Consider the following 12,602-nt stretch of genomic DNA (forward strand, 5'->3'; position numbering starts at 1 on the left):
ATCTAAGGAATTCAAACTCATTTTTAATAGAAAAGAGCTATAAAGTAGGAAAACTAATCTCATAATATAAAATTCAACATATATAGAGAAATTGTTATTCCTAGCAAGCAATTTTGTGTTGGGAAAGCTTTCATGAAAACAATTCAACAAACATAATGTCCTTTTTTCGCTATGCAATTATAGAAAAATTGTGTACTTTTTCTTTGAAGAAGCTTCTTCACTCTATATGACACCTGAAATTTGCACTGTCATTTGACAAACTATACAATTTCGCCTTCACTTTCTTTATTTGCTCTCAACAATCACCTATCAGCATGCTTCTGCTGCACTTCACTTTCACCTTATATTGCTTGGCATTCTTCTCGAGCTTCATGAGCACATTAATGGCATCTTAAATAGTGATGCCAATGGTCTCACTGTGTTTTCTAATATTTGACCATATTATAAAATGCAAGCTCATTGAACTTGGTTGTTGGAAGTCAGCCTCCAACGATAGTTTTGAAACTACTTGTTGAAACCTAAAGATATGATTTTTTTAACAAATAATTTTATCATATTGTTGGTGAATCACCCCTAACATCTCCTTTGATTTGATTGTGGCTGTAAGTAACAGAAAACAGAGGAAAATATTAGGGATGATTAATCAATAGTATGAACGGGATTGTGAGTACCTTACATGAGTTGAAATACATTTTGAAACCTTCAATATGTGTTGAAATACAAAAGGTGCCTTCGTGACCATGTGTCTTTGAAATTCTTCAAGCCGCTTCATTTGTGGAGGTTCTGAACAAACTTCAAGCACTAGGACAACTATGGGTTATGATAACCTTGTTGAGCATTGATCCAAATTTTAAAACCAAGTTGAATTTCCCATTTCAATCTTTTGGAAACTTTTTTTACAGGAGAATCTCATCACCTTTTGACACATCCTAGAACCTAGACAAGACACAGAATTGGGATTTTCAAACTTGAAGAGGTTGTGAAATGACTGTGATGCTTTGATGAGGTTGTGACAACATTGTCAGAAGCCAATAGGATTTTGAGAACCTTTTTGTGAGCCAACAAAGGTTTTGAAACTATAAAGTTTTATAATGGCACATTAGTTACACAAAATATGAAGTAAATATACAAATGGCTAGCATGGGTAAAACAAAGGCAAAGGACTCAAGGCAAGACACACAAATAGATTGATTTGCCTCCTTACCAAAAAAGCATTTTTATTAGGGCAGAACTGTATGATTACTATATATAATGTCACCCATTGCAACGTTTCTTTTACTAGCTTTCCAAAAATATATGACTAGTCTATGTTCAAAATGCATTGCCATGTGGAAATAAATAGAGATACCTTATGGAACCATATAGTAATTTTGAAGGCTTTCTAAAGGCCGTACTAAAATTAAATACCTATCACACTATGGTTATGTACCATTTAAAAAACCACATACTCAAAATGTTCAAAAAAACATAATATGCAATTGTCAAGTAAAACATAGCCAGTGATATAATGTTGAATTAGACGATGTTAGGAGATCAACCTATAAGAACAGTTCTATAGAGTTTAAACTTTAATTAACTGGAGTTGGGCCAGAAACCTCACGAAAGTATGGTTCACTTTACGATGCATTCATGTCAAAAATAGGATTTCGATGTTAAAAGATTGTTGGAAGAGACAGAATCTGCTAATTGAACCATAAATTCCACCTAGTAGTAACTAAGGGATATAAAATAATGTTCACAGTGCAAATAATAAATGGCTAAGACCAACAAGAAAGATAATTTAGAAAATTGCCTGTCATAACTATTTCCACAGACCAGAAACAAACTAAAACATTTTTTTTAATAAATACAAAAGAAGAATAAATGGGGGCAGAATAAAGACGTAACATTCAACTATAAATGATTTAAAAACACAAACATACTTACAATCACTGTTCCATGTCTTGGATGTAGTTTAGATTGGAGGGCAGTCAGGAAAGGCCCATTCCGGTCCCTAAACTTGTAAGGAAAAATGTCATCTCCATCATAAGCATCAATGAAAACCATATCATACAAATCTGGACCTTCTTTACAAGGGCTATTATTGATTGAATCACATAAAAACTCTTCACCATCTGCTTCATATAAGAATAATCTTTCTTGAATATTGTCCCAAAGAACTTCATGCACATTATGTGGTGATTCTTTAACATGGAAACCACAAGAGCTATGCTCTGAAAAAGCCTTTTGAGCTTTTGCATCTGTCTTTAGAACAGCTGGGAAACCCATAGAGTCTATTGATGCTGAAATAACAGCTTCGTCAATTTCAATGACATCTATTAAAGCACCTACAAACAATTAGCAGACACGTGAAAAGTCCAGATAAAATGTATCACACTGCCAATTGCATGTGTTTCATATATAGCCCTTGAAAAAGAATGAATGTAACCTAATTTGCAAACACAAAAAACAAGTATTATACATTAGCCTCAGATAAGAACAAAACAGTAGTACAATCTCAGAAAAATAGAGCAATTGAACTTGCTGCAAATCCTTAAGTAGTTGTGGCTAAAATCAAAATATAATACAGATCTTGTTCACCAATTGGCACCCTTTGTGATGGTTATTTTTGTATCACTCAGTAGTTGTTCTTTGCCAGCTGACACAGCAGCAGTGAAAGTACGTGCATAAATAGTTTAGGTTATGTGAATTAGGTAAGAGCAAAAATGCCCTATATGTAGCAAATAAAACTTCTAGAAATGGGCATTTCTATTAGCGGTAGTTTCTAAGTTTAGGATACTATATTTAGCGCTAGCTTTCTTATATTCAGGTGCAAATATCTAGGCAACTTTTTGACAGTTTTAACTTTGTTATGTTTTGCTTTTAGTCTAGGCACAGGAGCAGTTGCTTTCCTAATTTCAGAGAGATTCTAAGTGATGAAAAGGAGTACAAGGTCCAGCTTTAGTTAGCACTTCAGTTCTGTTTTAGGTGCCTAACTCATCAAAAATTAAATACCATACGCACTCCCTTTTGTAATACAAAATAATCAGAATAAGACCATGTTCAAACAAATAATATTCTGGTTCATCTTATTCACTGATTTGTGTACTTCCAGCAAATTTGATTTGGGGTTAATGTATTCAGAAGACAGCAGTTTTGATTGTCATTTTTGTTTGCTGATTAGGCTATTTTCCGAGTGCTGTGTAATGTTCCCGCTATAAAATAAATAATAAATTTAACCTTGTAATGGGCCAATTGATTTAATTTATCTCAGACCCATTTTTATTTTTGTTTTCGTAGTTTGTGTTGCTGTCGGCTATCTTTGTACACCCTCGGAAAGTTTCCCGACAGGTATTTAAACATGGCTTGTAGGTAGTTTGTAGGCATGTTTTGAATTATAATTCTCTGCACTGCAAATTCCTGTTGGAGTTCTGGATTGTTCACCATTTCAGAAGTGAAAGATCTTCCCTATTTGGCTAATGCGGTTTCGGTGGGATTCAACCCTCACCCTATTCCATCAGTGTTCAACTCGGTCTGTATATGGCAAAATTGGAGTGCTCTCATTATTTGCAAATACTTAGCAACTTGCGAATGTTCATTCATTCTGGTACAGGTGTTGTTTGGTGTTCAAAATCTACATTGTTATTTAGCATTAATTAATAATATCGGTTAGTAGTTTATGGTGTATGACTTCTCTCCATACTCCACCTGCAATTCGCAACCTTCTGTATCACATTTACATCACCTACACAACGTACAACCCCTCATAACATCCGTATGGCCTTCATTTCATTCTCCCTATCATACTGTACGGACCCCTCGCCTTGCAATCCTGATACCATCATACATTCATCTCGAGTCTACCGTATGGGTAACCTGTGTCCACCATACGGCCACATCAAACTACTTCCACCGTATGGACATTTGCCCCTCACCGTACTCTCTCCTAAATACCGTATGGGCCTCTAAGCCAGTGTATGGTCCTCCACATTATTTCGTACGGCCCTCTTCCTACGTATGGATACAAAGCCGTATGGCCATCAGGCCCTCACCTTCCGGTACGGCCATCAGCAACTAACTTCCGTACGGTATCTCTTCTACTTCCGCACAGTACTCTCTCGGTTTCAACCTTATGGCCTATCTGAGGCACCGTCAAAGTCTCTCAACACTCACCTGTGCGTTGGGAACATTACAGTGGTATCAAAGCCTTTGATCTTGCCTGCCTGCGGAAGTGAATGCAAGTTTATACTCAAAGAAGACGAAATAACCCTATTCATAGAATGGCAGATCATCAGGATCCGACGACACAACTCATGGATCTTTTAAGAGAGCTGAACAAAAATCAAAGGCAAATCAACGAAACCCAAAGGCTTATGCAAGAAACTCTTCAAAAACTGGCCGAGAGAAAGACAACAAGAGAACAAAATAGGCATAGCGACGATTCTGTTTTGGGAAGAACAAACTTTCAACCCTCTCTCTCTCGACCCTCGATACCCATCTTCCTTCCAAGGACAAAGGCACCACACAAAGGAAGAGAGCCCACTTTTGAGGAAATGCAAGAAAAACTTCGGGAAGATTGGCGGAACACAAACATGGAAGGTGATATATCTTACAGAGACTGTTGATCTAAGAATGAGATATTCTAGCGGAGGAAATCGCAGTTATTTTAATGATGATCTCAAGAGAAAGATTGGAAAGGTAAATTTATCGCCATTTGATGGATCTGGAGTCATTGCTGCACAATCGTGGGTCCTAAAGGCCGATACCTATTTCCAACTCAATCCAATGCCCAAAGAAGAAGCAATCAAGTTCGTAGCACTTTATCTGGAAGGAGTGGCGCATGAGTGGTGGCATCATGGATTGGTCACTCTCGGACACAACCAAGTAACCTCTTATATTGAGTTCACTAAGAGACTCGTTGATCATTTTGATGGGAAGGATCCAAAGCTAAACATCAAAGATCTGGCTCAGCTGAAGCAAACAAACACAGTAGACAACTACGTCACTAAGTTCCAAATGCTGTCAATATTAGTCACAAACATCTCTAAAAGTCGTCGGATTGTGTTATTCATGGATGGGCTGAGAGAGACTTTGAGAGGCTAGATAAAAGGGTTCAACTCGGGTCCACTCAACGAAGCTATTAAGAAGGTGCATGACATGGCCGCATCTTCCTCCAAAACTCACACAGCTACACCAACACCATCCCCACAAGAAGATAAAGACAAGGAGCTAATTCAGAAAAAACCTCAGTTTGATGAAGAGACTCAGCAAGAACTCCGGAGGAAAAAGCTCTGTTTCACATGCAAAGAACCATAGAGTCCTAGTCATTGTTGCCTCGGGAAGGGAAAGATTCATTACATTAAGGTGATGCCTGATGACAACGAAGAACAAATACCTACAGCGACTGACGAAGAAATTACCCAGCAGGAGAGAATAAATGTCTTGATACAAAAAGGTGTTTCCATTGCTACCCTCACTACACCGACTGGAGGTGGTATCTTTAGAGTTCGCGGCACACTTCACGAAAAACGAATCCCAATCATGATTAATAGTGGCACCACACTCAATTTCATCAATTCATCTTTGGTCACTAGTAAAGGCCTGGGCATAGTTGAGCATGGAGGAATTGAGGTTAAGGTTGTAGGAGGAACCTTGTTACCTTGCACTCACATGATCCCACGGTTACAAATTTCCATGGGAAACTATACCTTGGCAAATGATTTCTTTGTCATAGATTTGGTTGATACGGATATCATTTTGGGCATCCAGTGGTTGGAAACTCTTGACCAGTACACTCAAAGTTTCAAAAAGATGGACTTTACATTCGAGATGGATGATAAGAAGGTGTTGCTAAGAGGAATGTCAAATAACAGATTGAGGGAAGTCACAATCAAGAAGATGGAGGCAATTTTTAAACAGGATTTGGCCCCAGACGTTGCAAGTAAAAAGAAGATAGTCAACACCTCTCCACGTTCCTTGGATAATTGGCGGTCCCATCTGTTGGTCGAGTATTCCAAGAAGACTTTTGCATGTGAGTTGATGGATGGTTACATACGCGATGAAAGATACAAAGTTATTGATGACATCATTTACTTCGATGGGAAGATCTACTTAGTGCCTGACTCGGAACTGAAGGAGCTGATTACAGAAGGTTTAGAACTAGGTTTGCAATTGCTTGAGGACAAGCAAATTTTGGGACGGGAGGACTGTAATGTTCCCGTTATAAAATAAATAATAAATTAAAACTTGTAACGGGCCAATTGATTTAATTTTTCTCGGACCCATTTTTATTTTTGTTTTCGTAGTTTGTGTCGTCGTCGGCTATCTTTGTACACCCTTGAAAAGTTTCTCGACAAGTATTTAAGCACGGCTTGTAGGTAGTCTGTAGGCATGCTTTGGATTATATTTCTCTGCACTACGAATTCCTGTTGGAGTTCTAGATTGTTCGCCATTTCGGAAGTGAAAGATCTTCCCTATTTGGCTAGTGCGGTTTCAGTGGGATTCAATCCTCACCCTATTTCGTCGGTGTTCGACTCAATCTGTATCTGGCAAAATTGGAGTGCTCTCATTATTTGCAAATACTTCGCAACTTGCGAATGTTCATTCATTCTAGTACGGGCGTTGTTTGGTGTTCAAAATCTACATTGTTATTTAGCATTAATTTATAATATCGGTTAGTAGTTTATGGTGTATGACTTCTCTCCATACTCCACCTGCAATTCGCAACCTTCTGTATCACATTTACATCACCTACACAACGTACGGCCCCTCATAACATTTGTATTGCCTTCATTTCATTCTCCCTGCCATACTGTACAGAGCCCTCGCCTTGCAATCCTGATTCCACCGTACGTTCATCCTGAGTCCACCATACGGGTAACCTATGTCCACCGTACAGCCACATCAAACTCCTTCCATCGTACAAACATTTGCCCCTCATCGTACACTCTCTCCTAAACACCGTACGAGCCTCTAAGCCACCGTACGGCCCTCCACATACTTTCGTACAGCCCTCTTCCTACATACGGATACCAAGCCGTACGGCCATTAGGCCCTCACCTTCCTGTACGGCCATCAACAACTAACTTCCGTACGGTATCTCTGCTACTTCCGCACAGTACTCTCTCAGTTTCAACCGTACGGCCTATTTGAGGCACTATCAGAGTCTCTCAACACTCACCTGTGCATTGGGAACATTACATGCTAAATTTGTTTACCATTATCTGAATTTTAACATGGTATAACTGAAAACTTCCACGTCAGACTAGAATGTCTTGCTATATTTGAGAGGTAGTTGCCAAAAGATTTAAGTGCCTTGCTTCAATGATTCAAATAATCTCGACTCCGGGAGTGTCATGTCCCCTTTCTAGCGACATAACTTCTACCGGGGATTTGCCTATCATTGACTCTCATAGGCAAATGATTTTGGAGAGAGTCATTCTGTTGACAGATGATTACATTCTTGCTCTCGGAAAGTTATAATCCAGTAAGTGGGGCCTACTTGTTTTAATGTCGAATTGAGATTGTACTTTTAACTTTATAAAGTTATTTATTTAATTTTATAAAGTTAATTAATAATAAAATACATTATAATAAGATATTATAAAAGACGATTCTGGAAGCTTCCAATGACTTCTCAAAAAAAGTGAATAAATAGAGGGCAAGAGGCACCCATTGGCACAAGCGATTTTGTGGATTCAATTATTTATCATATTAGGGCGATTTGTAGCCTTCGATCTGCAAATTTCCATAGGTCTTTGAGAACGAAAACTCTCTCAGATCTGCATAACTAAGGAGGTGAGATATCTTCCGAAGGGTTGCTCATTGGAGATGGCCTTCAGCGATTTCATGATGGATTAATCTGGAGATTGTTTTTAGGGTTCAAACGTCCAAGGGAATAAGAAGTTTCATCTAGCTTCAAATATATTTCAAACAAGCAAATTCGAATAAGGGCGTCATGCACTCCATTGGGTTTTCAAAAGGTTCAGTTAAACCCCAAATGAGGAATCGGAATTAATTATTAGGACAGTGTTTTTTGGTAATTCGAGCACTGTCATTCATACAAATTTCCGGCACTTGTCTGAGACGGAGGAAATTACGCAAAAACGACTGAAGGGGGCCGTTGAAGTCGCGGGCGTCAGAACGAATTCCGCTGGACGTGAGCTGTTGAAGACACGACACAGTGACAAGCTGCGGAATTAGTCGGAGGTCATTCTGTTTCAGTTATCCGTCCAAATCGGGAGAAGTTGAAGAACAAACAAGGCCCGGGGTGTTATTCCGACTTATATTTGAGACTGCCGGTTGAAGCGTCGACTTCAGGTCCATTTAATATTAATTTGGTTACTATTGAAATAGCAATTATATATTTATTTCAGACGATGCTGCAATTGTAATAAGGGTAACAGATCAGTATAATCAGTTTCCCCTAAATTTTGATACAGTTGTTATCTTCAGTTTCATTGGTTTATGTCAACCAATTTGGTGAATTATTTGAGACATTACACTTTACCATTGAACATTTGCATGCTTAGTTTTGATAAAAATTCATAGTGCAAGGCAAGAGTTTGCGAATTGTCACTATTCAGCATTGTTTCTTATCGACCTTTATAGTGAGGGTCATTTCAGAGAGATGATAGGATGTGATGCCCCAATTACAGACAAGAAGCATGTTGTCAAGTAAAATTAAGTGTTGTTACTTGTTAGGACTTGTTAGTTCAGTCGAAGGGTAGGAAGTTGGGAAGGGTTGCGATGGTTAGCGCTCACACCCCTTTAATCTTTATATATGGCATGTACTTGGTTCCGAGAGATATCATTATTATGTTGGCGTTTTGGTGATTATTGTCAAAGTACTTTGGTGTCATACACTATAAACATTGATGATATCAATGAAGAAGCATCTGTGAGTTCACCTGCATTACTATGTTCTGTTACATTTTCTGAATATTCTCATTTGTGAAACTGTTACCCTAGAGGGTAAACAAAGCAAAGGTGTGGAAAATGCTTCCGAACATTAATGTCTTCAGAAGACAGCAATTTTGATTGTCATTTTGGTTTACTGACTAGATTATTGTCCAAGTTCTGAATTTATTTACCATGGTCTGAATCTTAACATGGTGTAACTGAAAACATCCACATCTGACTGGAATGTCTTGCTACAATTGATAGGTAGTTGCCAAAAGATTTCAGTACCTTGCTTCAATGATTCAAATAATGAGGACTTTTGAGAGGTGGTAGGGTGTGATGTCCTGATTACTAAAAGGACGCAAAGGTGTTGGAAATGCTTCCTAACATTAATTTAGTGAGTGAGATGGTGCAAATTTTCTTTATAGATAATAACTATTACAGAATAAGAAACACATTTGGATAGAGATAGTATACATGCAATAGTAGACTGTAATGAACACATTCTATATGGGGAAAACTTTGGAAGAAAAACCTCGCACTGCACAAGCACAGTAGTTTGTAATCTCAATAAGCTTGTCAGTTATACTACAATATCAGCACAAGCCTTTTTCAACAGCAGTTCACAATCAACAACCCACAATCTGATTTATTTCCAGCAATATAACAGTTCACCTATTAAAAATAACATGCATAATGCTCTCCAAGACATCCTTATATATTTAATACAACAAAGGAAGAAGCCTCTAGACCAAGTCAAAAGAGATGGGCATCCAAATCCATTTGGCACATTTACAACCATCTATGAGCATGCAAATGACACATGCATCATCCTTTGACTCCTCATTCAAACCTCCAAAGTAGGGCACCCGAAAGTTTCTACATTTAGGTATGAAAGATGTTCTTACACATTATACAGCTATCATCAAAACAATCATAACTGGGAGCACTTGCAATTATAAGAGAATTTACCATTACTGACTATTGATAGCTGATTATCTTACAGCCTATACACCCAACTTGGGTGCCCAACTTCTCCATGCAAATGTGTCTCTTGACACTTGTCCTTTCTATAATAGAATATTGTCCTTTACAATGAGCTCCAGCAACCTATTAATTCTCCAGTCTCTGTCGCCATTTCTGTAAGGAAAGCCGATTTTGAAATCACCTACAACTCCCAACATTCACAAAATGTAATGCCATAACATTTAAGGAATCTTATTGTTCTCATGTCCTGGATGCATCAAGTTGTGATTACCGTTTGGCTCAAAATTCTTAAAATATTATAAGCTTCAAGTACCAAGCACTCGTGATCTTTTATCTCATATAGACTCCAAATCCACGGCAGAAGTATGGACCCAAGGAGAACACCGCTCAGATTCTATACAAACTGCTTCTTCGGTAAAGGTTGTATAAATAATACAGAAACTGCCACTTAACCTTCCTCGGTAAAAAAAAAGCCTTCAGTAATTTTATAAATGCCAACACTAAGCCCAAACAACTATAACCTTTTGAAATACATTTGAGTCCTACAATGAATGTATTATTCAAGTAGATATTGACTTTTACAATCTTCCTGAGATGCAGCTGCATGACTTATTATTCCAAATAAGTCACTATTAAACAAAATTCTTAGTGCCAAAATTGCATTCTCACCATGCATGGGCCCGCTTAGGAGGCGCTAAAGCTCCTTCAAATCCAAGACACTTTTGTTTCAACAAATTTGTCTCTTAAGTTATGATAAAAAATTCTCATAAACAATTTCCATCTTGTAAATGATAAATCTTTTGGAATTTGATTCTGAATAAAATCTTTGATTGTACCCAGCAGGATAGCAGGTTCAAAGCTCTGATACCACTGAAATATTCCAAATGGATATTGACCCGATCTCTTTATCAAGATAACATTCCGAACATAAACATATGAAGTTGCATTATAAAACTAGTAATATAAACCATAGCTTCACATAAAACACTTTGAAATAAGCTATTGCATTATACATCAACAATACGATAACCAACATTCAAAAGTCAATCTTAAACACAACTTTACAATTGAATTGGAATACTAAGAAAAGAACCTGTAAGCACATGCGAGACACCTGATGTGATGTCTCCACGGAAAATGGGTTTGCGTCCACTGTCTACTGGCACGAGGGGCTACGTCCTCACATTGGTTGAAAGCTGAAACTTTCTAAATAACTCTCGCAAGAGAGAGACTGAAATCTGAATCATAAACCAAGCATCCTGAATGAATGAGCCTCTCTCCTTTTAATCCACAAGGATGTGACTCTTTGACTACCCTCCTAGCTTTTTGTCTTATCCCTCCTTGTCCTCTTTAGCCCACCTTTAATATTAAATTGCCCCTTTTTATTCACGCTCTTATAGACAAATTTAATACTATATGAATATGTCTTTAAATCTTCTAATGTCCCAAAAGGGGACATTACATGTTCCGAGCGTGAACGTCCCTTTCTTTGTTTTCAAGTACATTGATCAACTGTCTTGCACTTTATCCAAAAGGCCATGCGGCTTCATGATCACACTTAGTAGCTTCAGTTTCCACTGAGACAGACTTCAAACCTGCTCCTCACCTCTTTCTTCACCCCTATGTCTCCTGCCCAAGGGACGAAGTGGTCGCTCAGCCCTCCTTCAATACACACTTGCTTTGTAAGGCCTTGCCAAAGGACCCTTTTGACAGCATCACCCTATCTCTAACAGTTCCCTGAGATAGTCAAGGGTGAGGTCTAGGGCACACCATTTGCCCCGAACCTTATCCTTCGGTTTTGGACTACTTCTTGTTTGTAATGTCCCTTGTTTCCTCCACGTTGTCTAGTATTGTGAACCTGAAAAAAAACATGTTAGTATTTTATAAGAATGTATAATAATTAAGACTTATGTGAGAAAGAATGTTAAATAATGCCCTTCCTTAAGAGAGAGATGGAGATCAGATGTTTAGTTCCTGTGGGAGTGCCTCCTGGGGCTCTATCCGTCATATATGACTTAGGACAATGATTCCACTAAACAACATTTTTTCACCATATTTTCCCTTCATTAAGACCTTATGGATAATCATAACGATATATCCATCCTTCTTAGAAGAGACCTATGTTCATCCTAAGCCTTATTAATAACCTTATAGGATTATTCATCCTTTTACATAGCTCTTCTCTCTGGGGTTACTAACCTCCAGAGATGCTTGTGTCCCTGTTTTTAATGGGTCACTCTTCCAATTGGATATATTCCTTCTTCCTCACAATAGAGTCGTACCCAGCTTGTGTATAATTGCTTTAATATCTAGTTGTTCTCTATTGGTTCTTGGTGTCAGTTCATCCCAACTGTCTCTAGGAGATAATCCCAATTTTTATTCCTCCCAGTCTGCTAGTCAATGATTTGATGTTTGTGGATCTTTCAAGTATAGTCTATCCTTTGTTCTCTTGATATTTACGGGGACCAAGAGCGTCTGCCTCTTACTCATACCTCGTGGGCAAAGTCTCCGGAGGATTCCTCAAGGTGTAGTGATGGTTTCTGAACTTGCTGCACTTCTGGAATTTCTGTCTATGCTACAATCTTCTTACACAACAACAACCCGGTGGTCAGCTTGAACTAAGATGAGGTAAGATTGGAGTTAGTTCTGGTATTCCGCAGAGCCTTTTCTTCTTGCGATGATGGTGATGCCGAATTGGATGCAATCTGCTATGTTAGGACTGGGTCAATTTTTGT

The 12,602-nt window shown here is 38.2% G+C and overlaps 1 protein-coding gene across 1 annotated transcript in view; it reads right to left on the reverse strand.

Moving 5' to 3' along the window:
* Positions 1 to 12,602, reverse strand: part of LOC149529561 (S-adenosyl-L-methionine-dependent methyltransferases superfamily protein) — a 154,689-nt gene that overhangs the window by 65,448 nt on the left and 76,639 nt on the right. Inside the window, exon 4 of the mRNA XM_089808945.1 lies at positions 1,927 to 2,327. Coding sequence (XP_089665071.1) covers positions 1,927 to 2,327 — 401 coding nt within the window. The remainder of the gene's footprint in view (positions 1 to 1,926; positions 2,328 to 12,602) is intronic.

This window comes from Cupressus sempervirens, chromosome 11, assembly GCF_028749045.1.
Source record: "Cupressus sempervirens isolate cs-2001-9-10 chromosome 11, ASM2874904v1, whole genome shotgun sequence".
Taxonomy (NCBI): Eukaryota; Viridiplantae; Streptophyta; class Pinopsida; order Cupressales; family Cupressaceae; genus Cupressus; species Cupressus sempervirens.